This window comes from Globicephala melas, chromosome 9, assembly GCF_963455315.2.
Source record: "Globicephala melas chromosome 9, mGloMel1.2, whole genome shotgun sequence".
Lineage (NCBI taxonomy): Eukaryota > Metazoa > Chordata > Mammalia > Artiodactyla > Delphinidae > Globicephala > Globicephala melas.
In genome coordinates, this window is record NC_083322.1 from 23,003,672 (window position 1) to 23,029,714 (window position 26,043).

Consider the following 26,043-nt stretch of genomic DNA (forward strand, 5'->3'; position numbering starts at 1 on the left):
TACCCATGGTCCAAGATTCTTATAGGTGCCCATAACCATCTCACAATTGGTAAGCCTTAGTTTACTCACAGGAGGGTGTTGGAATAAGAAAACCTTAAGCATGAAATGTAAATGATCTCTGTATTTTTTAATGAAAAATTTCAAATATACAGCAAAGGGAAAATGATTTTATAGTGAATATCTGTATACCTACTAGCTAAATTCTACCATTAATATTTTATTATACATGTCTTATTATGTATCTGTCCACCTATATAAAATTCTTTTTGAAGTCTAATATTCTATTCTGTGTCTAGTTCTTGTGATAATGGTTGATTTTGGTAGATCTTGAACCGTAAAGCTTCAGAGGCTTATTCAGTAATAAAAAGCTAGGCCTTATCTAGATAGGCTAATAAACTCTTAAGTTACCACCTCTTCTAGGTCACTTCCCACCCCCACCACTCCAGATCTTTCCAACAGCAGGCAAGATGTAGCTGGGACACACAAAAAAAGAGAAGCGTTTCTAATAGTCAAGGCAGAAGATAGGTTGTATTGACTTGACACACCTAAAAGTTTGGGATACCCTCTATAGTAAAATGTCTTTGTGATTTAGGCGATTCATCTTTTTGTTCATTGGGACTGGACTGCTTAATGGCTTTTTTACTCTTGATTTTATAAAGTAAATGAAAGCCTTAGTTTAAAACAAATGTTATCTGATTTGAAATTTCAGGAGGGGGTTCCTGAGGAGACTGATGACTTTGGGGAGTTTCGGATGAGGGTGTCAGACCTGGTGAAGGACTTGATTTTCTTGATTGGGTCTATGGAGTGTTTTGCTCAGGTAAGCCCATTTGGAGATTCTTAGCAGTTTTACCAATCACTTTAATTGTGTTAACTTCTATGTCTTCTCTAAGTGTTCCATCTTTTTCTTCAATCTTGATGGCTAAATGGGACAGTAGATATGCAGGTGCCTAGCACACTGCCTGGCATATAGTAGCTGTGTTTGTTTAGTATCTTACAAGTCAATTGCAGTGAACAGTTCAGTTATGGTTTACACTATAATCTTGCTAGTGAGAGTTGTTCCACTTGTTCAGTTGAAATGGAAGATCATGGATAAACCTTAAAGCCCCCAAGATACTTATAGGGAATTTGGACCTAGCCAGGAAAATAGACAAGTTTTTCTGCTTTAATAATTATGTATCAACTCCTGGCAACTCTTAGTTATTTGGCATTTCCTTTGTTCACATTTATGGTTAGATTCCTTTGCAGTTTCATCCCAGAGGTGACTATACTAGAGTAGAAGAATCATAGTCCTGTGGTTTTCCTGACAATCAGCGAGTAACATTTTACATCATAAGGTTGCAGTCACCACCATTCCACATCACTTAACATTAACATAATGTCAGGTGGTTTTCATATTGCTGGATCATGCTCTGAATCCAGAAATACTAGTTTTAATGCTTTGTCAGCAATACTGAACTAACCTAATTTGGGGGGATGGGTAATCCAGGCATTTTGTGTATTTGGGGACATCATCTGATCTAGAAAGTGTTCATAAAATTATAACTATATTTCTTTATATTAAACAAAGTATGTTTCTTTATCTAACTAGAAAGGGTTGGGGATTCTTAGCAGATTTAGTGAGATCCCCAGATCATAGGCAGATGACCTGTGCTCAGATTTCAACTCTTCTCTCACTGGCTCTGCGGCTTTGAACAAGTTACTTGTTCTTCTCCAGACCTCAATTTACAAATTTACATAAATTATTAGTCTTGTCCAAGATGTGTACTGTGGTACACCAGTCTCATGAGATGTTCTTTGCCAGAAAAAACAATTCTGTCAATTAAAACTGGAAAATGACTTAAATAGTATATTTAAAGGCTCTGTGAAGTCATACAAGAGAATTGTTTAATTTTATCTTAACTAGCAGTGTGTTATATGACTACAGAAATCTTATTTAGACTAACACCCAGTCACATCCCACTGATGGATATACCCTGGGAAGTTTCTGGACATCTCTGAGTATTCTGTTTGGTCTCTCCCCATCTCCCCTTGCTTGGACATGGTATTGTGATGGGTGCTTCAGAACAGCTACTTTTTAGGAATTTAATCTATGCTACTAGTGTTGATGCAGACAAGTAGTTAAAATAATAGAAATGTAAAGCCAATGCATATGCCGAGGTTTTACATTATATCTCATTTTTAAGTGTGTTTATGTATTTATGAGTTATTATCAGGACCAGGAAAAGACACTCGTGTAATATGTTTTGTTTTCTCCATAATACTCATTTTGTGGGAGTAGATGATAATCTTGATATACTCTTGGGGCCCTAAATGGGTTTGTTTCATATATTAAACTAGTATTACTTAGAGTTAGTGAAGATTTGAAAAATGAAGATACTATTTTTCCCTGGCTCTGAGAGATAAATTTAGAAGCAAGGGGCTAGATTTATTTTAACTAACAGAGTTTTTTGTTTTGTTTGTTTTGGAATTCTATTCTGTTTTCCTTTTAATGGATCCATAATCCACCTCTTCTTCTCTAGTTATATTCTACTCTGAAAGAAGGCAACCCACCCTGGGAGGTGACAGAAGCGGTTCTCTTTATCATGGCTGCTATAGCAAAGAGTGTTGATCCGTGAGTGTCTAATAAGTCTTTTGCTGGGAACTCTTAATATCAGAGGAAGGAAAATTACAACATTTTTCTCGTATGGGATATGTTTGGAAATTCTTAGAACTTCTTACTTCTATAATGCTGTCTAGTCTTCTGACTTCTAGAGTCTAGTCCAGAGTAGCATGCATTGTTGATATCCACGTTTTAAACACATTTCCTAGAGTTAAAATTATTTTGTTCTTGATGCTAGGAAAAGAATGCTGATTTATCTTCCCAACCTAGGCTCCCTTGTGCAAGTTGGTATAATCAAAACTTTGTTAGACTGTTAAATTGTTGGCACTTCCTTAAAAGCATTTGAATAGGCACTAATTTGGCTCTCACCTGCTTTTGTGACCTTGGGTGAGTTATCCTTACAAATATTTAATTATATTGTTCTCCTTTTTTCCTGTCTTGGAGAGTCATTTGTAAGTTTCAGAGAGGCCAGGCATAGGTACCATTTCACCTAAAAGAATAGCAAACTCTAAAGGGCAATTATTATTTTTGTTTTCGTCATTGGAAAATTTTAAATTATTAGATTTTGATTTCTAATTGCTTAGCATAGAAGTTCTATTTATTATTTCAACATGAATCCTTAAAAACAGAATTTACTTTGTTATGTGAGTTTATAAATCAATGCTAGTATCTGTCAAGTTTTCCTGTATTGTAATCAGATGTCTGCAGTTGAGCTCTCTGTCCATGGCCTTGGTTGGAGAGATGGTTAAGGCATGTATTCATAAAATGTACAGTCTTCTTTCTTAGCTGTCTTACAGGGTCTAGTCAATGAAATCTTATGTTGTTTCTAATCCAGTAAACATTTAAGGAGATAGAGTAGGTTTGTTTTTCTCTATTAAGGAGTTCTGGTCCTGAATCACATATCATACTATTTGCTTTGAAACCCATTTGGTATCTTTTGGAAACTTCAGTAACAGTCTGAAGATTATTACACTAATAATCTAACTGATTTGTGTTGGTATGAGAAAGGATGGCAAGAGAGTCTCAATAATTAGCTTAGTGCCCGTAGGAAGCATAAAGCATAAATGAGAGAAGATTTTATTTTGTTTTTTGTTTATCCACATTTCAAGCCAACTGCATGATTACAATTTTTTTTTAGTGTATGAAGGACTTAATAGACTTAGTGTATCAGCAAGGAGTGCTCTTGCACTAATCCAGGATTTATTTGCATTTTAAACATCTTTCATTTCTGGATTACGTTCTACCACTTTGGGAGCATCCTCCACTCTGCTTAAAGAACTTCAGCCAGGGCTTGCCTGGTGGCGCAGTGGTTGAGAGTCTGCCTGCCGATGCAGGGGACACGGGTTCGTGCCCCGGTCCGGGAAGATCCCACATGCCGCGGAGCGGCTAGGCCCGTGAGCCATGGCCGCTGAGCCTGCGCATCCGGAGCTTGTGCTCCGCAACGGGAGAGGCCACAGCAGTGAGGGGCCCGCGTACCGCAAATAAAAGAGTGAAAAGAAGAGAAGGAAAGGGAAAAAGTTAATTCATGGAGCTGTGGAAAGTATTTGGATAACTTTAATTTTCCCTCATGTTCTAAGTCAGGGCACCTTTATTCCTACAGCTTGTGTTCTTGTTTCTTTAATTAGTGAGCTGGCCCACCCATGCTTACCTGTTCTTAAAGTATCCATTATCCAGCTATAAGAAATCTTTTGGAGAATAACAACTAATAGCGAGTGGTCTAGAATTATTTCTTCATTCATTTAGCCATTCAGCAGTATTTATTGAGTGCCCACTGTGTGCCAGGCACTGTTCTAGGTGCTGCAGATATAGGAATAAATAAAATGGATTCATTAAAAGAAGACATTGATCCACAGTAATTGCCTGCCTCTCCAATTTGAAGAGCCTTATTTGATAGCAGGATGTGTCTTTAGACACTTCACTGACATTGAGAAGATTAAGGAGCAGTAGTATGCTTCTCAACTGAAACAATGATATCTTCCATTTCTGTCTTTTCCTCCTTTTTGAGGGTTAAAAAACTTTCATACCAGATGTTAAGCACTTTTATCCAAATGGTTATTTATTTAGAAAGAAACCCTTTAGCAATGATTTGTGTCATTGCAGCCTGTTTTTTAGCCAGAACCTAACCTCTGAAATTGGTAACTCTGAGTACTTGCCTTCTAAACTCAGGGAGAACAATCCAACACTTGTGGAGGTCCTAGAAGGAGTTGTCCGTCTCCCAGAGACCGTACATACAGCTGTGCGATACACCAGCATTGAATTGGTTGGAGAGATGAGCGAAGTGGTTGATCGAAATCCTCAGTTCCTTGGTATGTGTGAACATTCCTCTGCAGCTGCTGCTTCTGATTTTTCTGCTTTCTTTCTCTCTCTTACTTTTGCTTTTGTTTTCCTACTTTCTCTTTTATTGGTAGGTTGAATGTTTCTAGACACTGAGACTAAATATATGAGTTATTGCTTAGTTGATACAACATTTTATAATCTGATCAGACTTTGGAGAAAGGACCTTTGAAAGATTAGATCTCTATATAGGGAAACAGTTTGCTACTAGTACTGTGCTTCAGCATAACTATTTCTGTCTTTGTTAGGCTTTGGCATAGGCTTGAGCTAATCAGACTGTCCTGTAGTTCTAAACTAGAAGCTGCTAATAGGCTAAAGCAAAGACAGTTGGGGGGGGGGGGGGATGTGTTATTTCAGTGTTAAATACATGCTCCATTTAAAAACTAAGAATTATTATTGAAACTAAATAAGTACAAACTACAATGAAGAGTGTTGAGTTATATAACTTCTGGCTGCCTTTACTGACTTGAAAAAATAACTAAAGATCATATAAAATAACTTTAGAATTGAAAGTAAATTTAGAAGTAATTTCTTCTAATCCCCTCATTTTCCAGATGAGGAAACTGAAATACAGAGAGACTAAATAATTTATCTAGGTTAATATATATTAAGCCCACCTGATGTTCAAGACTGATATATTCTGAGAATTTTAAGAATTCTCAAATTCGTGAATATCATTAAGTTTGTGCTGTACTTATGTTTATTACCACCTTTCGACTTGATTTTATTTTACACATGATCTTTTTTTATTGACTGAAACTCTTACTTAAAAAGAGATGTGTGTTCCTATTTTCTTGTTTCTGTATATAGAGCATATAAGATAGATAGGCTTATTACATCATAGCTGAGCCACTTCCAAGTTCAACATACCATTTAAAAATTTTTTCAAAATACCTATTTTCTAATTCTTAAATCTCTTCACTTCCGTTATCTGTCTCAAAATTTGGCTTTCTTTTCTGAACACTTTCCACAAAGAAACTAAGTGGGTTTATCTGTTTGTTAAGGCTTATATTCAGTACCACCTGTAGTATCTTATTCAAATTTGTGCCTCAATTAGAAGACAAATTGCTGAGTGTTCATACTTACTCTAGAATAGTCAAAAACACAAATATTTAATTTGAGAATCATTGAAGCCTATAGTATTAGAGTTGCGTGGGCTAGGTTTTAGATTCTAGTTCTGATTCCCATGCTAAACAGGCCTTTTTGTGTGTGTGTGTGGAAGGGAGCAGGTTCATGCTGGGTTGGTGCATTGTTTTTGTCATTAGACTAGAAATGGAGATAACTTTTAAATGGGCTTTCAGAGATTACTTCTTTTATAAGGTTTGGTATGCGGTTACTCTTTAGTACACATAAAGTGCTCTTTAACCATGTATGATTTTTCTTAGGGTTTCTTCATAGAAAAACATTCTGATTTTTATGAAGCAAGGTAAAGGATAACTAGGATTTGCTTTATAGGAATTCGCCTTTGTAATCCCTTTTCTTAGAACACTTACATTTGGCAGAAAGTAAAACATAATGAACTAATTCTTTTAGAAGTGCTAAAGATCCATCTGTGTGGTTTGGGGGCCTTTTGTAATTATAAAGAAGCAAGTATGAAAGTGTCAGCTTTAGATAACTGTCATTGTCCTGATTAATGTAGACTGCTTTTTTTTAAACAAAGTGACTAATCTCTGAGTATAATGGTACTCTTTGAGCCTTATCGTCTTTCTTACATTACCCTATTAATACTTGATGGTTATATCCACCAGTGGTTTCAGACTGAATCAGTGGTTTTCAAACCGTGCTCTGTGAAGCCCTAGCAACAAGCAACAGTTGATTTCCACAAGGAAAGAAATGGAAGATAAATAGATAGGACTCTCTCTGACACCATTTGTCAGTGAGATCAGCCCCATTTTTATATGTAAAAACATTGGCGTTTAAACACATTTCTTTTTTGTTTGTTTTTTGTGCGGTATGTGGGCCTCTCACTGTTGTGGCCTCTCCCGTTGCGGAGCACAGGCTCCGGACGCACAGGCTTAGCAGCCATGGCTCACGGGCCCAGCTGCTCCGCGGCATGTGGGATCTTCCCGGACCAGGGCACGAACCCGTGTCCCCTGATCGGCAGGCGGACTCTCAACCACTGCGCCACCAGGGAAGCCCCACATTTCATTTTTTAAAAATGGTTCTTTTGCTTAAAAAGGGAATGTAAAACCTTTGTTCTAACAAATAGAAATTTTCCTTGAGTTTCAAATAATGTAATCTTTACGTATGGATTTTCTCCTTAGACCCTGTGTTGGGCTATTTGATGAAAGGACTGTGTGAAAAACCTCTGGCTTCTGCTGCAGCCAAAGCCATTCATAACATTTGCTCTGTCTGCCGAGACCACATGGCTCAGCACTTTCATGGACTCCTAGAGATTGCCCGTTCCCTTGATTCCTTCATGTTGTCTCCAGAGGCTGCTGTGGGCTTGCTAAAAGGTACTTACTTAAGATATTAAGAAGGAACAGTCTCTAAGCCACTTCTAGGGGTTATATCAGTTGTATCCCACTTTTCAGTTGCAGTTTACTCAGTTATGGGGAAGGTCACTCAGAGGGGAGGGTGTTGATTATGTGTACATGCATTCTTAGAATATTTTAAGGCTATATAACTAATACAAAGTGCTTACAGTATTTATAGCACGAAACTAGATTTTGGGTGGAGACAACACATTGGAACTAAACATAGTTCCTTTTTGAGTTGGGGGAAAGAATAAAAATGGAGACCAAATAAGCATTGCTATACCATAGAAGTAAGTGGAAATTTAAAGGTAGTGTGCCTGGCTCAGTCCTATAACTAGAAGTCAAGGGTTCTGGTCGCTTAATGGTCTTTAACCATTACTGATCAGTTTACACTGATCAAAAGGCAAACAGCCAGGGTGGTGATGAAACTCAGAGTAATGGAAGAACTAGAGATATTATGCTAGGGGAAAAGACTTAGAGGAGACTTTAACACAGTGGCTATTTTTAAATATTTGAAAGATTATCTTAGAAAAGAGGGAACAGATTTATTTTATGAGGAATTGATTGTTGACAGTTTACTGGCTCCTAGAAAGAAAATGCTTTGTAACCATACTTTCTGAAAACAAATTGGGGTGTCCTGTGAGGTAGTGAAATCCTTAAAGCTAATATATCAAATAAAAGATTGAGCAATCTTTTATTGGGGTATATCAAATAAAAGATTGGGTAATACAGCCTGTGCAGCATCTTTTAAGTCTCTGTGAGTGGCAGACAGCCTTGTCCAGATTGGATGCCTGTTAAATGTCAACTAACTGTTCTTTCTCACTTCTATGATCAGGTTCCCTACCAGCCAATGTAACCATGCATTTTCAGGACAGATTTTCTTTTCTTTTCAATCTTCTTTTGCCACATTTTCTGGCATTAAATCAGGTCAGATTTTTCTTAACTACTGCCAGCGGGTATCGCTGCCATCTTGTCATTTTCTAGTGAAATTTAACCTTGATGCTAATGTGACGTCTAACTTAGAATGTGGCATCCCAGTTATATCAGTGGTATCTTCTAGATATAGAAAACTTTTTAGTAACATTCTTTTCTATAGGGATGAATTAAAAGGAGAAAATTGTATTTGTTAGATTTTTTCCCCCTAGTTTTAAATTAAAAATCTAATTCGTCCATGGTTTATAGACTGTCAAGAAAAATCATTCAGTTTTTTATTCAAATGTGAAGGTTTATGGATTTATTACTGTTTATTTGGGGGAAAAGGGGAGAGGGGAGATTTTTGGAACTATTTAAAAATGAAAGAAAGGCAAACTTAACTATTACTTTTCTGTTCAAAGCACTCATTTAAATCTTTGAAGAATTGGAAGTGGGGCTATCTATGTATTTAAACATCTTTAAACCAATAGGCTGCTGAGGAGAAATAGTTTAATATTAACTTCAGTTGTAAATGTCAATGTGAAAGTCAGTATGGTCTTCTAAGCCAAATAAAGAAAAACCCAACCATAAATAACAAACTATTATAATTTAAAAACAGTGCTAAAAAAAAAAAAAAAAAAACACAGTGCTGATCTTTTTGAAAGAATGGAACCAGTCAGCCTTTTCTGTCAGCCATATGATGTAGACCAATGAATTACCTCAGTTCAGTTTTTATTTTCTTCATTTGTATCATCTTTTGTCTTTCAGGGACAGCACTTGTCCTAGCCAGATTACCTTTGGATAAGATTACTGAATGTCTTAGTGAACTATGTTCTGTTCAGGTTATGGCATTGAAAAAGGTGAGTCCAGTTAAGTAAGGGGTGAAACAAATATAATATGTTTACATGTTAGAAAGGAAAAGACAAAATTTTTTATTTGCAGGTGGTCTTTTATCTAACCAGAAAAGCCAAGAGAATGAACTGAGAAGTTATTAAAATTTATAAGTTTATCAAAGTAGCTATATATATGAAATAAGTATTCCAAAATCAGTAGATTTTCACTGTATCAGAAATACCATTTACAAGATTACAGTGGGAAAAACACCATTCAAGTTAACAACCAAAACCATAACCTACCATGTTTCCTTGAAGAGTGTTGTAAAAACGTCAGCTCTTCTCAAATTACTTTTATGGTACCATAGCAATGAACATACCAGTGGGATTTTTAGGAGAACTTGACGAAGTGACTCTAAAGTTTATCTCTAATAATATGCTGGTAGAAGTATCTAAGAAATTTTAGGAAAGAAGAGTAAGAGGTAGCAACTTGCCTTACCTCTTAAAATATATTATAAAGCTATAATAATTTTGAAGCTTTATATTATAAAAGTATAATATAAATATATATTATATAGTATAATACATATAATCTATATTATAATGTATAATGTCTATAATATCCTAATCATTGTAAAAGTAAATGGGAAAAAATTAAATGATACTGTTTTCTACTCCACAATGATCATATAGTAAAAGTTAATATGCATTCCTGGCCAGGATGCAGTAAGATGGAGGAAAATAATTTGCTAATATGAATTTAAAAGTTTTTACCATTTTGAGTAACTTTCAGGAATCTGTTATAAGGAAATAATCAGAGATTGAGACAGAGGTTGATGTACAAGGGTATATATTGCAGTGTTTGCTGTACGTTTGTATGTGTAATGACTGAGTGTTAATATCTGTCTCTTCAGCTGTTGTCTCAGGAGCCCAGCAACGGCATATCCTCAGATCCCACTGTGTTCTTAGATCGCCTTGCAGTGATATTTAGGTAAGAAGAGAGATGCCAGGTTCCTGCCCTGGGTTAAAAGCTCAAATGAGACCATTAGGTATTGAAGTAAGGAAGTGTTTTTTCCTCCAACTTCCGAGTACCTCCTATAAACTCCCTCTATCAGGAGACTAATTTAGTCCTATTACAATTGCAAAGGCAAATTCTAAGAATTTATTTTTGGTAGACCTTTGTCAAAAGGCCCTTTAAAATGTAATTAATTCTCTAGGTCTCTAGATCAGTGATTCTCAAACTTTAACATCCATCAAAGTTGCCTGTAGTACTTAAATTACCAAGGCAACAGATTGCTGGGTCCCATTCCCAGAGTGTCTGATGGATTGGATCTTGGATAGGACCCAAGAATTTACATTTCTAATAAGTTCCCAGATGCTGTTGCTTTTTATTCCAAGGACTACACTTTCAGAGTCATTGCTATTATAGTGTATGGGTGCAAAAAAATAATGAAGCCTCTTCAATAACCAGGTGAAATTAAACTTTCTTTGAAGTCAAGAGGAGCATAATGATTAAAACAGCATTAGAGTGACAGTGTTCAAAGAGTGATCCTTTCTTAGTTGCATAATATAATTTGCGAGTCCTGTAGGTATAACTGGAAGATCAATTAATAGTTGCATAAATACCTATGTGGAAGAAATTAAAACTGAGGTGTTGTTTTAGCTTGTTCTTATCTACACATATTTTTTCCTGAGTTGGTATAATGCTTTCCTTATATAATTAGGGGAGCCCTGTTGCATACCATTCTGAGAGCCTATTAACAATAACTCCTATTTCACAATAAATGAAAGAAAATCTGCAAAAGGTGGACATGCCCTGATTTTTTAAAAATTAGATTTTTATTGAGTTGCTATTGAGCTTTTTAAAATTAAAGAATTTTGTTCCTTTAAAGAGGTAGGTAGCTAATCGTAGTGGGGTTTTTTTCCCCCCTGCTTTCCTTCAAATTAGTGGATTCTAGAACTAGACAAATAGTTGGATTGGATGTACTGTGGGTGGGCCCATGTTGTGTATCATTGGATTTAGACTAGAACCATGAGAAACGTCTTTGGTAGACCAGGGTTCCTAATGCTTTTGCCTTTTAATGCTGGGAATGAAGCAGTACTTGGTTTCTCATAGTGGATTTAGACAATCTGAATATATTTATTAGTTTGGAAGAAACTACATATTCAGGTTTATAAAGGGAAAAAAGATGGAAAGGATAGTTGTAGCGCCCCACACCCACAGCCCATGTAGCAGAGTTGGATTGAATTTACATGTTACAGTAGAAGAGGCTTAAAGGTGAGAAAAAATTGATGGGATGATTTAAACTGTGCTTGTGTTTGAACAGAGTGGGAGGAAAAGGTATTGATTCTTAAAAATACTCTGGTTTTCTTTAATTGGTGAGAATGATACTAAGTAAACTAACAGGGATTAGGGCCCTGGTTCCTTGATGAATTTGCTCTTCTTTCGCTAATTTGGGCCATTGTCTTTCCCCAGACACACCAATCCCATTGTGGAAAATGGACAGACTCATCCGTGCCAAAAAGTCATACAGGAAGTAAGTGCTAATGTATGCCTGTGGATCTTCCTTTTTCCTTATAAGGCTCTGGGTAACTAAAGTGAGAAGGTACTGTCTTCTAGGTTCACAGGAAGATTCAATTTGTTGATATGCTTTAAATATCAATGAAAAGAGGAACAGAACCATCCAAATAAATATTTTTGATTTTAGATTTGGTAAGAAAACAGACTGTGGGGAAATGCGCTGAAAGGCCAAAGTAGGGAGAGATTAACTGTGTGAATCTTATTGTTGCTGGGAGGCATGATCATTACCGGCAAAATGTTTTTGACAAAGCCAGTTAACCATCATAGTTAGTTTCCTCTTTGATAATGTACTTCCTTTGTACTCTTTTAAAAAATGAGGGTAATGTGAGGATCAGAGGGCATGTTTTGAGAAGTGCTTTTCAGACTTCAGGGGGGAAACACCAAATATCCTTACGTGTTCAGTGGTATCAAAGCTTGCCATTTCCTTAGCTCTAGTCCTTTTGTTCAAGGTCTTCCAACTTCTTGGAACTGTCTTTAAATATCTCTTCCTCTATAATTCATTCTGCTTCTTCCCATCCTAAAACAGGAAGTCCAGAATTTAGGAAAATATGTATCTTTGTCTTTTCGTAAAGTTAGACATGGTCCTCTTGTGTTGTAAAGAGTCATTGTGCTTCCGTTAAGAAGTGGTTGTTTGTCAGTGATGGGTAGTGTATTGAACCTCAGCACATATACACACACCCACTGACCAGAATCAGGCCATGTGTGTTCCTATAAAGAAAGATTTTTCCAAATTATTTAAAAGCCAAATAAGTTGTTACCAACTTGGGAGCATTTTTTTCAGCACTTAGTTGTTCATTTTCTTTCTGTGCTCTTTTCACTTTTGACTCAGATATGGCCAGTTTTATCTGAGACTCTAAATAAGCACCGGGCTGATAATCGGATTGTAGAACGTTGTTGCAGATGCCTCCGTTTTGCTGTTCGCTGTGTAGGCAAAGGATCTGCAGCCCTGCTGCAGCCACTAGTCACACAGGTGAGTTCTCTACAAGAGGGAAAATGTACAGTATACAGAATTTTGAAATAGGAGCCTTTTAGAACAAAAACTCTGCTGATGAAATGAAACATTTTTGCATTTCTTAAATACAAACTAAAATATATTTGAAAGAGATAAGTAGTGCCTGTGGTATGTTATTTATAAGGCAAATAGCCTGTAATCTGTTCTGTATAGTGATAGTCTAAATAGCAGCGCATTTCAGTGTGGAATTCAGAAATGGGAATGACTTTAATGCTCAGCTCTTATATACCCATGTTGAACATTTTATATTAATTTCCTTTTTAAAAATGTGGCAAGTCAAACTTTGCTATTTCTGGCCCAAAGAGATGTTCTTCTTTCTTCACCATAGTTAGTTATTTACATAAGTCTCTTATTTGTCAAGAAATAAATTTGACTCTTTCAATCACCAAGATTGGTATGTAATTATGATGGTGTGCCTCACTATACATGGCTCTCTGAGATCATATTCATGTCTAGAATATTCTGTATGAGACACTTATGACTAGTGACTTAATTCACTAAGTAATTTATGTTGGTGTTAACCTTACAGTAGGGCTGGAACTAGATTTAGGCAAGTGAGGTGCCATGGGCACAAAATTGACGGAGGTGAGGCAAAGTGCGACTCTGAGCAAGTACCTTCTCAGATTTTGCACTCATGCTGTGAGGAGAACTACCACAGGGCTTCAGCTAGACCCCACCCAGCCAACCTGAAGTGACCCTTCTCCACCTGGGCAGGGCATCTATCAGGCTGACTCTGACAGTGAGTGCCCCCTCAAGTTCTGCCTCACTCTTAAGGAAGCTCTTACGCAGAGCCAGGATCATGCTGTTGCAGTGTCAGTTGGCACTTACATGACCATGCCTCCTTAAATTATAGATTTGATTAAAGTTTGTATAGGTAAATATTTTAACAGAATTTTAATTTTTAGCGATTTTCTGCATTTACTGTACCCTGAGTACAACAGTATATGTTTGCATTTAGGCTGTGTCCACCTCTGGTCAAGTGTCCCCTTCAGTGCAATACATTCTGGGTCCAATACAATGTGATTTAACTCCCCTTTGCTATTGGAGGATACCTTCATGACTTTTATGTTATTCTTTTATTCCAATAGCATAGGGTAGCATCTTATGTGACAAAAATCCCATAAATTCGAGGTCAGTAAACTACAGCCAGTGGGCCTGCCACATGTTTTTGTAAATAAAGTTTTACTGAGAGATAGTCATGCTTATTCATCTAATTATTGCTTATTGGCCATTTTTGTGCTACAGTGGAAAGTTAAGTAGTCAAAAGATTGTAAGGCCGGCAGAGCCTAAAATTTTTACCATCTGGCCCTTTAAGAAAAAGTTTGCCAACCGTAACTTATATCGTTCGTTAAGTACAGCATATAGTTTTGAGTATACAACACTGAACAGATTCGTAGCTCCCATCTCGTGTTCTTTTCATGGTATATGCTGATAAGTGCCAGTTACTCTGCCCTTCCGCTCCCACCAAGCTGAAAGAATTGAATTTATGTAATAAGATGAATATATACATGTTGCATGGGCTTTTTTCCCCTCTTTTGCTGTACCACGCAGCTTGTGGGATCTCAGTTTCCCGACCGGGGATTGAACCCTGGACCCATGGCAGTGAAAGTCCTAACCACTGGACTGCCAGGAAATTCTCATGTGATGGCATTTTAAATAGATGAACGTACAGTGGCCTCTTAATTTTTGGAGGATAGTAGGGTAAAAATCCTAAACAAATAATTTAGTTTAAATATTTATATTGTATTAAAATTTTTATTCTGTAGAGATTCAGATATCTTGATTGGAAACGCTCTTTTTACTCAAATGATTAGATAGAGGGGTTTAGAAGCCAATTTAAACAATGCTTTCAGGGCTTCCCTGGTGGCGCAGTGGTTGAAAGTCTGCCTACCGATGCAGGGGACACGAGTTCGTGCCCCAGTCCGGGAAGATCCCACATGCTGCGGAGCGGCTGGGCCCGTGAGCCACGGCCGCTGAGCCTGCGCATCTGGAGCCTGTGCTCCGCAGCAGGAGAGGCCACAACAGTGAGAGGCCCGCGTACCACAAAAAAAACCAACAACAACAATGCTTTCAGAGTCTCCTCTAATATGAGGGGCATTGGATATTTTGTTCCTGCTGTGGTTGTTTTTTAAAAAAAGAATTATCTTTGATGCAAATAAGAGCAACTTGTAGGTTGGAAAATTAAGGTATATTGTTAGGGTTTTGTAAATATTACACAAACCTTGGATAATAACTCCTTAATGGTTCCAGCTTGAAGTAAATATTATACAACTCTCCTACAACATTGTTTTGGAAAGATAAAAAAAGGTCAAAGTCTTGAAAGAATTCTAAATAGAGTACTTGAAAATAATTGAGGAATTGAGCCCTATGTTTTAGAAAATGTTGCCAACAAGCTTTACTGCGTTGTCTTAAAGAGAAGAGACCAGTCTATCTCAGAATTTCTTCCTCCAGACAGCTACCTAAGCTGAAACTTTTTAAAAATAATTAATTAATTAATATTTATTTTTGGCTACGTTGGGCCTTCATTGCTGCACGCGGCCTTTCTCTACTTGTGGCGAGCAGGGGCCACTCTTCGTTGCAGTGCGCAGGCTTCTCATTGCAGTGGCTTCTCTTGTTGTGGAGCACAGGCTCTAGGCACGCGGGCTTCAGTAGTTGTAGCTTGCGGGCTCCAGAGCACAGGCTCAGTAGTTGTGGCGCACGGGCTTAGTTGCTCCGCGGTATGTGGGATCTTCCCAGACCAGGGCTCGAACCCGTGCCCCCTGCACTGGCACATGGATTCTTAACCACTGCGCCGCCAGGGAAGTCCTAAGCTGATACTTTTTGAGGGGTAAAGAATTGAACTAATGGGATTTTCCCTTGGCAGATGGTGAATGTTTACCATGTACATCAGCATTCCTGTTTCCTGTACCTTGGTAGTATCCTTGTGGATGAGTATGGCATGGAAGAGGGCTGTCGACAGGGACTACTAGACATGCTCCAGGTATGTTTTCTTGGAGGGTCTAAAGGCCTAGCAGTGTGTTCTTCACCATGTCTTTAATTCTGTTGCTTCTTCATATTTCCTTCCCAGGCATGATGTTGCCCTAATAATAGGGAGGTAGAACTTCCTAGTTGTTCTCTGGACAGGCCTGCTTGGGAGAATGAGAGAGAGATTGACCACACAGATGTACTGGTCATTACAGTTATTACTGTCTGATTTATGCTATCCAGAGGTAGGATTTTTTTGGAGGGTGGGAAGGTGGGCAAGTAGATTTAAAATAAAGGATCTCTAAGCTCAAGCATGTTTCTGTTTTTAATTTCTTGCCTGGAACAGCCAATGAACTAGTTCACTTAGGAGGGATGGTCTTAGGGTAAATAGCAGGCATTGGAAAAGTCTCCTGATATACTGCTTTTACCCTCTCCTATTCACAGGGCAAGGAAATATATTAGGGAGTTAAATCATAATGCTCCTTTTCCCAAGATGTCTTTCCCTTTAAAATTGCCATTTCATGGTTATTATCATTAAAACATCAACTACTCCCTTAGTGGACCAGACCATATCTAGTACATAAGCACAGTCTTCAGTTTCAGAAACTTCTAAAAATTTGAGGTGACATCTACCCAGTTGAAATCTGTATCCTCAACCCTTTCTGAAATGTGGACTTCATATGTGAAGACTGTTTTTGTCAACTGAGAAAGATTTATATCTTCCCTTTGTTGATCTCTCATCAAAGTCTTTTTCTTTTCTTACTTATCTGTGCTTCCCCTCTTTGTTCTCTTTGTATATGTTATGATATTTAGCAAGTCTGAATCCCATGGCATTAATTTACAAGCATTTGTTTTAAAATCACTTTTTTTCTAGGCACTGTGCATGCCCACCTTTCAGCTCTTAGAACAGCAGAATGGGCTCCAGAATCACCCTGACACTGTGGACGACCTATTCAGGCTAGCCACCAGGTCAGTCCTTCTGAAGAGCAACCCTTTTTTTTTATTGCTCATCCTCATCACTGCTTGATCTTGTCACCTAACAGTTAACTGTTTCCTTCTCTGTAAAATGAGGTAAGAGGAGTAGGTAGATTAATGGTTCATAACCCAAAGTTAAATCGTGAACCAGAATATTCCCATTAAATGAAGAAGAGCTGGATGAGAACAGGGGAAAATAACTGATTTCCTTGCATGAAGGAGGGAACATGCCCAAGGCAATAAAAATGAGCTTTGCAAGAATATTTGACTAGACAGTCTGTAGAATCCCATGTAGTTTTAACATTTTATGGTACTATGATGTCACGCTTTACTTAAACTTTTTCCTTGAGAAGCTTAGCATCCTTCAGATATAATCATATCTCAGAATAAAAAATCCTTAGGCTTTTAAGGTGCCTTAGAAGTTATCTGGTATGTACTTCCCACCTCTACCCCTAGCCAGCCACCCCACTTGTTGCTTAAATTCCTTTTACTAGTAACACTGACATTTGTATTCATTCTTAGTCCTTAGCTCAGGAATTTGAACCAGATCAGTTAGTAACGAACACTGGGTTTTTTGTTAATTTTTGGACAAGTCAGAAAACGCTTTTGTGTGTGTGTGTGTGTGTTGGTATGAGAGAATTGTTTGGTGGGTTGTCAACCTGTTTTCCTGGTGTGTTCCTTGAAAAATCAATCTCTAGAGATGCTCTTTGCACAAATGGTTGCCTGGTAAAATAAATTTGGAACAATGTTTTATCTTTTTCTTGGAGATTCTCTGTAAACATTAGAGGATCTGAGAAAACTGAGTGGGAAGTATAGAGTTCCCATATACCCCTAGCTTCCCCTCTCCTTCCCCACAGCCTCCCTTACTATCAACATCCCCCACCAGAGTGATCCATTTGTTAGAACTGATGAACCTCCATTGACATGTCATTGTTAAAGTCCATAGTTTACATTAGGGTTCTGTCTTGGTGGTGTTCTTTCTATGGGTTTGGACAAATGTGTAAGGACATAATGACATATATCCACCATTATAGTATCATACAGAATAGTTTTACGATCCTAAAACTCCTGTGTGCTTCACCTATTCATCCCCTTACCCTCCACTCCCTCAATCCCTAACAATCACTGATCTTTTTTCTGTCTCCATAGTTTTGCCTTTTACACTGGCTGCTTTTATAGCCTAATCCTGTCGTTTATATCTAGCTTGTCTTTCCACACCAGGTTTATTCAGCGTAGCCCTGTTACCTTGCTGAGGAGCCAGGTTGTCATCCCTATCTTACAATGGGCCATTGCCTCTACTACCCTGGACCACCGGGATGCCAACTGTAGTGTCATGAGGTTCCTACGAGACCTCATCCACACAGGGGTAGCCAATGATGTAAGTATGAACAATGTAGTCTTTCTACTTTGTAGCTCATTGTTTTCTCATATCTCTTTCTCATTCCTTAGGGGAAAACCAGCATCTCCTTATTTGATCTGTGTTGGTAGGCATATTCCATAGTGGATCATTCAGTAACCAAAATATCAACTAGTAGATTTAACACAGCCTGTACTAAGTGTTGTAAGCTGTATCAAGTAGTCTGAAATTATCTCTGCTTCCAAGCCATTTGGTGTCTAATTGAAGAGAGAAGTAGATACAGTTACAAAGAATTAAACAACAGCAACAAGGCAGTATTTGATTGTCAGATAAGTGATAAAAGTCATGATTGCTATGAGATCAGAGGAGGGAAAACTCTTTGGAAAGAAGTAGGTTGGGATAACTTTCTGGAAGAGGAAGGACCTCAGTGGAGCCATTTGGATGGATTGGAGAGGGGAGGAAAATCTAACTGGGGTATAAATTATAATCAGAGAAAGTCTGGATAGTACTAAGTATAGTAGTAGACACTTAAGAGACCTTTTTGGCTGGAGTAGTAAAGTGGTTCACAAAATGTTCAAAGGTAGGTTTGACTAGATGTGGAGTAGAATTGAAGGTAAGGGAGATCAGTGAAGAATTAAGTATGTGACTAGGCTAATTACTGAAGAATTTTGACAGTAAAAAGAGAGAGGGAAAAGAAGAAAATAACTAGAAGTGAAAGGCACTGTAAAAGTTTTTTTTTTTTCAACATATTAGAAATATGTGTATTCAAAGACTAAGAAGGAAGAAAATAAGTAAGTTTTTTTTTGATAGAGATTAGATATCTGATAGAAGTCTTCTTTTTTTCAGTCACTTTTTAAAAAAGGAAATACAGATACTTTAAATTATTTTTTAACAGAAAAAAAAAGGTTAAGAAAATTGCTACCCTTAATCTCTAACCATTGTTTCTCTTCTGTGTTCTATTCATGAAAAACCTAAGGGTTGGGCTTTCCTGGTGGCGCAGTGGTTAAGAATCCGCCTGCCAATGCAGGGGACACGGGTTCGAGCCCTGGTCCGGGAAGATCCCACATGCCGCGGAGCAAGTAAGCTCGTGCGCCACAACTACTGAGGCTTCGCTCTAGAGCCCGAGTGCCACAACTACTGAGGCTTGCGCGCCTAGAGCCCGTGCTCCACAACAAGAGAAGCCACCGCAATGAGAAGCCCGCACACCACAACAAAGAGAAGCCCCCGGTCGCTGTGCAACTAGAGAAAGCCCGCATGCAGCAATGAAGACCCAATGCAGCCAAAAATAAAATAAATAAATTTATTTAAAAAAAAAAAACTTAAAAAAACCTAAGGGTTAAGGTTAATCTCAGCTGAAGCCCATGCCCATTTCCTTGAAACTAAACTCTTAATATTTTCTTCCTGGTGACAGAACATTTAGTGGACCTTGTGAATCCAGCTGTTATATATACTTTCTTCCCCGGGAAAGAGAGATTACTAGACTAAAGGGGAAAGAGTACTTCCTCTTTGGAAAGTTGAAATTAGAATTTTCCTGTTCCTGTTTTCTTACAGCATGAAGAAGACTTTGAATTACGGAAAGAACTGATTGGACAGGTGATGAACCAGCTTGGACAGCAACTTGTAAGCCAGCTGCTTCACACGTGCTGCTTCTGTCTCCCCCCATACACCCTACCAGATGTGGCCGAAGTGCTCTGGGAGATCATGCAGGTTGACAGACCGGTAAGATTGTTTTCATAATCTTTTTAAAGGGTTAGGGTTAGGGTTAGTCCCTAACCCTAACAAGTCCTAAACAGTTCCTTGAGAGGCTGACTATAACTTTGAAACCAGTCCTGTTGTATGTTCGTGGAACCTGATTTAGGTATATTGCTAAGTTTAATTGTTAAATGAAGGGGTCTGTAGAAGGGTTCTTGAAAATATGTTTGTGTCACTGTCATAGGGTTTATTTATTACCAAAAGTGAATACTAAGCATCGAATTCAGCTATGTGGCTGGCCGGTGAGAAATTTGTTCACTTGTGAGAGATGCCCATATTACAGGTTATTCAAGAAGTGTTAATTCGGGCTTCCCTGGTGGCGCAGTGGTTGAGAGTCCGCCTGCTAATGCAGGAGACACAGGTTCGTGCCCTGGTCTGGGAAGATCCCCCATGCCACGGAGCGGCTGGGCCCGTGAGCCATGGCCGCTGAGCCTGTGCGTCTGGAGCCTGTGTTCCGCAATGGGAGACGCCACAACAGTGAGAGGCCCACGTACCGAAAAAAAAAAAAAAGAAGTGTTAATTCATTTCAGGTTCCTTAAATAGCACTATATGGTTCCTTGGTAATAAATCTAGCCAGAGCATTTGGAGGCATATGCATATAAAACTAACCTACAATCTATAGCTGAATTTGTTTCCCCTTTGGATTTATTTACATCCTGTTTCAGTTCTTGAACCAGGTTCTTTATCACCTGAGCATGCAAGTTTTTTTTAGGCTATCCAGTAATGTCCAACTAATTTTAGTACTGGGCCACATGATTATAAATCAGGTTGTGTGTACTACATGAAAGTTTTGAGCATAATGGTAACACATAGTGTATAGCCTGTAAATTATTTTTTTAAATGAGGTTTATAATTTGTAATATTAATATAAAAGCAGTTCAGGAAAGTACACAGTTGGACCTAACGTGAGCTGACTTGATTGAACCACAGAAATCCAGATACATAAGTATCTTATAACTTTTAAGTCCATGTACATCTTAATGTTATCTCCTATTTTATATCACTGATTGCAGTTCTTAGCCTCAATTTCAGCAGTTTCACAAAAAAAGAGTACACTTTCACTCTCAGACCCTAATGTTACTAAGCTAAAAGTTCTGCCTAGTCTTGGATTTGTGTGTTCATCTCCAAAATTCAATGATTAGTGTAAATTGTCTTAGGCATATGTATTACTTTATCGTTAGCTCACTCAAATGAAACACAATCACATGTAGGGTAGATGGTAGATGTGTAATGGATTTCTAACATTTTCTCTAGGTTTCTACTTCAGAAACAGCCCCATGAACCTTAACTTTTTTTTTTTTTTAATTATTTATTTGGTTGCTCCAGGTCTTAGTTGTGGCAGACGGGCTCCTTAGTTGCAGCATGCAAACTCTTGGTTGCGGTATGCATGTGGGATCTAGTTCCCTGACCAGGGATAGAACCTGGGCCCCCTGCATTGGGAGTGCGAAGTCTTAACCATAGCACCACCAGGGAAGTCCCCTCCATGAACCTTAATTCTTACTCATCAAACTCTGTGAAGCTTCTGTGTGGCTTTGGTTTCATCAAATAGCTCTGCAGTTCTTCCATTAGCTCAAGTGCTTCAGGAATGAATAGTACCTGTAGTTCCCTTGCTGGCTGTTCACGACACCTGTTCCATTTCAATCTAATACAGTAGTAGTTTTTGTTTTTCTAAAAAGTATTCTGTGGACCCCTGGGGACCAACAAGTTTATTGCAAACATTATTGATAAGAGAAATAAAATTTCCATACTCTTACTTTTAAATAAATATACTTGGTTTCCAGGTAACAAAAAACTTATTATGTACATTTAACCTTACAAAAAATTTTGGATTTGTAAGCATACAGGTAAGGGCTAAAGAAGAAAATGAGAGCAGCAATTTGGAGCAGGAGCAGAAAACAAGTAGCCCTGTGCTCTTAAGTTTACTGTGTACCCACTAAATTGCTAAATTATTTTAAAGTGTTTGTTAAAATAGATAACCAACAAGGACCTACTGTATAGCACAGGGAACTCTACTCAATATTCTGTAATAACCTAAATTGGAAAAGAATTTGAAAAAGAATAGCTACATGTATATGTATAACTGAATCACTTTGCTGTACACCTGAAACTAACACAACATTGTTAATCAACTATACTCTGATGTAAAATAAAAAATTTTTTTAAAAAGTGGTTTTCTGTAAACACCAACTTAAAACTGAGTTTTTGTAAAGGAACTCTTACATAAATTTAGGTTGTCTATATGCTGTAAACTGATTGAAATCGTAACTAAGGATATAAGTCTGAAGAAAATTAACATTCTTGAGCACATTCTCAATCATACATTTTCAAAGTTCAACACAGATTCTTCAGTAGAAGATGACGTACCAGCTTTGTCTCTTGTCTTGAATATTTTGAGAAATAATTGATTTATATCAGTGTGTAAGTTTAAGGCATACAGCATAGTGGTTTGATTTACATATATTGTGAAATGGTTACCACAGTAGGTTCAGCTAACATTCATCTTCTCCTATGGACACAATAAAAAGAAAAGAAGGAAAAAAGGAAAAAAATTCTCCTGTTGAAAACTCATAGGATTTACTTACTTAACTAGTTCTTATTTATCTTATAACTGGAAGTTTGACCTTTTGACCACTGCCTCCAGTTTCTCTCCCCCCACTTTTTGCCTCTGGTAACCACAAGTCTGATTTCTTTTTCTATTAGTTTTGTTTTATTTTTCTAGATTCCACATACAAGTGAGATCATACAGTGTTTGTCTTTCTCTAACTTATTTTGCTTACCATAATGCCTTTAAGGTCATCCATTTTGTCAGAAATGGTAGGATTTCCTCGTTTTTTTTTTTTTTTCAAATAAATTTATTATTTATTTATTTATTTGGCTGCATTGGCTCTTCGTTGCTGCATGCGGGCTTTCTCTAGCTGCGGTGAGTGGGGGCTACTCTTTGTTGTGGTGCGCGGGCTTCTCATTGCAGTGGCTTCTCTTGTTGTGGAGCAGTCTCTAGGCTCACGGGCTTCAGTAGTTGTGGCACGCGGGCTCAGTAGTTGTGGCTTGCAGGCTCTAAAGCACAGGCTCAGTAGTTGTGGTGCATGGGCTTAGTTGCTCTGTGGCATGTGGGATCTTCCTGCATCAGGGCTCAAACCTGTGTCCCCTGCATTGGCAGGCGGATTCTTAACCACTGCGCCACCAGGGAAGCCCAGGATTTTTTCGTTTTTTATGGTTGAATAATAATATCCATTGTGTGTACCACATACTGCAACTTCTTTATCCATTCATCCATCCATGGACAGTTAGGTTGTTTCCATGTCTTGGCTACTGTAAATAATGCTCCTGTGAACATGGGGTGTAGATATCTTTTCGAGTTAGTGTTTTTGTTTCCCTTGGATATATCCCAGAAGTAGAATTGCTGGATCATATGGTATATATATTTAATTTTTTGAGGATCCTCCGAACTGTTTTCCATGGTGGCTGTATCAATTTACAATCCCACCAACAGTGTACAAGGGTTCCCTTTTCTCCATACCCACGCCAGCACTTGTTATCTCTTATCTTTTTGATCATGACCATGCTAACAGGTGTTAAGATGATATCTCTTTATAGTTTTAATTTGCGTTTTTTTCAGGTACCTGTTGGCCTTTCGTATTTCTTCTTTAGAGAAACATTTATTGAGGTCCTTTGCCCATTTTTTAATTGAGTTATTTGGCTTTTTGCTAGACTGGTATGGGTTCTTTATGTATTTTAGATACTAACCTCTTATCAGGTATATGGTTTGCAAATATTTTTTCCCATTCCTTAGGTTGTCTTTTTACTTTGTTGATGATTTCTTTTGCTGTGCAGAAGCTTTTAGATTGATGTAATTTCACTTGTTTATTTTTATTTTGCTGGTTGTGCTTTAGGTGTCACGGCCAAAAAATCATTATCAAGACCCATGTCAGAATGCTTTAGGCCTTTGTATTCTTCTGGGAGTTTCATGGTTTCAGGTCTTACATTTAGTCTTTAATCCATTTTGAGTTACTTTTTGTGAGTGGTGAAAGGCATGAGTCCAGTTTCTTTCTTCTACATGCGAGTATGCAATTATCCCAGCACTATTTATTGAAAAGGCAGTCATTTCTACATTGGGTATTCTCATCTCCTTTGTCAAATATTAGTTGACAGAATATAGTTTAGTTTCTTACTGTTTTTGTTTTGGGGGATACTTATAGTTAACTCATGGGTCATTTTGGATGCCAAAGCTTTGTCAGTTAAGGGTTCATTCATGCTGTTTGCCTCTGCTTGTTTTTGTCTGAGTAGAATGTTGTCTTCTACTCAAAAGGGGCAACACTTGGAGAATTATGCAGTACTTTTTAAGCATTTATAGTGGAATATTTACTTTTGCTCTGGTCTATTGTGTTCATAAATTAACAATGGGAAAACACATAATGTAAAAAATTTAGGTATAAAAGTTATTTTACAACTGAAAACTGTGACCAAGGCATACATCCTACTTAAGAAAGGCATGAAGAAAAATTAGAGCTTTTTCAAAGAATAACAATTCAAATGAAAATAAGAACCCAGAGGAAGTCTCTAGAATTTTGATTTTTAAGTTTGCTCCCACTCCCCTTCCTCTTCAGTTTTTGTACACATGAAAGATATAAAGAGACTATACTCAGATGTAAGTAAATTGTTTTAAAGAGTAACAAGAGGGACTTCCCTGGTGGTCCAGTGGTTAAGACTCCATCCACACTTCCATTGCAAGGGGCATGGGTTCCATCCCTAGTCAGGGAACTAAGATCCTGCATGCCGTGTGGCCAAAAAAAAAGAAAAATAAGAAAAGAGCAATAAGAGTGAGCAAAAAAGAAAGAATTTTCTAACCCACAGAACAGGCAGGTATCACAAAGGAACTGACTGGCTATGACCCCTACTGAGAGAGGTGACCTTAAAATCCTTAAGATTCTGGATTCATATTACGTGTATGCACTTTTTAAATGTTTACTTACTATACTTTCTGTCCCTGCTCTTTCTGGTACCTGAACTTTTGCTTTGGATTGCCTTCGATCTCTAAGCTCAACAGTTTTCTGGCGGCTGTTTAATTTTTAAAATACTACATAAGTTTAATGACAGAAACAGAACAATAGCTTTATCCAGAAGCGACTTCATTTCCAAGGTTGAAAGGCTCTGTCTGAAATGATGCCCGCTGCCCCCTTGAAGGGAGTCTAGGCATGCCTTTGTAGGCTGTTCCAACCCGCAGTGGGTTGGAAGGCCAGAAATAGTACTTCTATTAAGTCCTTTACTTGCTTCCAAGTTTGGGGAGCTAATGCTACTAAGGAAAAAACCTGTGGGTTTTGGTTATCACCTGTAGGATCTCAGTTCGGTAAGCCCTGCCTTCTTTTAAAACGCTTCTTCCTCTTCTTTGTACAGACTTTTTGTCGATGGTTAGAGAATTCCTTGAAAGGTTTGCCAAAGGAGACAACCGTGGGAGCTGTCACAGTGACACACAAACAACTTACAGATTTCCACAAACAAGTCACTAGGTGAGTGATGATCAGCAGCAGGGGTATGCAGAAAAAATATCTTTGTTTTTTATACCAACTTAGTTATAGATATACCCAGGAGTATTTTTTTGTGTGTCTTTGTAAATTCAAAGTTTTGTGTCTGTTTAGCCTTGAATTGCACAAATTGGCATTGGAAACCCATCTGGGGGAAAGTATCACCATGCTGTACATGTGTGCCTCAGTTTTATTGTATTATACATATCCTGATGTTCTTCCAAAAGAACAGTGCGTTGAACAGCCCACTACCCTTCAGGAAATCTGTCTGTATCTTGTTAAAGTCCTTCCCAGTTCTTATCTGTATTCAGGGGTCTAGAATGCAGGTGTCTGAATAGGTGAAGCATTGGTTGTAAAATATTATAGAGTGATGTGGACTGCAGTGAATTAGGAAATTTTTGCTGTGCCTAAAGATATTCAAATTCTAATTTAATTCAGGCCAACCAAAACATCTCTCTGGAGTGCATTAGGCCCATGAGCCACTTGCTTACAGCTTAGTTAAAATGTTAAGTTGTACATGTGTGGGTTTTTTTTTTTTTTTTTTTACTATAAACGTAATAAACATTTTAAATATACCTACATAGTCTTCCTAATTACAGTTTTATAGCTATAAGGTGTTGATTGATTTCCTTATAGTGCCTCTATTAATTTTCATTTTTTCAGTATTATGGATAATATTGAATGTCTAGCCTTTTCCTTCTCTTGATTATTTTCCTTAAAATGCAATC

General features: G+C 37.7%; 1 protein-coding gene across 3 annotated transcripts in view; it reads left to right on the plus strand.

Moving 5' to 3' along the window:
- Positions 1-26,043, plus strand: part of TNPO3 (transportin 3) — an 81,101-nt gene that overhangs the window by 46,012 nt on the left and 9,046 nt on the right. For 2 of the 3 annotated variants that reach the window (XM_030853773.2, XM_030853771.2), the window contains 13 exons: positions 710-817; positions 2,520-2,611; positions 4,766-4,905; positions 7,198-7,389; positions 9,091-9,182; positions 10,070-10,146; positions 11,632-11,692; positions 12,566-12,706; positions 15,612-15,728; positions 16,587-16,681; positions 17,909-18,065; positions 19,596-19,763; positions 25,188-25,300. In XM_030853773.2, the coding sequence (XP_030709633.1) occupies positions 710-817; positions 2,520-2,611; positions 4,766-4,905; positions 7,198-7,389; positions 9,091-9,182; positions 10,070-10,146; positions 11,632-11,692; positions 12,566-12,706; positions 15,612-15,728; positions 16,587-16,681; positions 17,909-18,065; positions 19,596-19,763; positions 25,188-25,300 (1,553 nt within the window). Of the gene's footprint in view, positions 1-709; positions 818-2,519; positions 2,612-4,765; positions 4,906-7,197; positions 7,390-9,090; positions 9,183-10,069; positions 10,147-11,631; positions 11,693-12,565; positions 12,707-15,611; positions 15,729-16,586; positions 16,682-17,908; positions 18,066-19,020; positions 19,430-19,595; positions 19,764-25,187; positions 25,301-26,043 lie in introns of those variants that run through there. The other variant, XM_060305346.1, reaches the window with a different exon arrangement.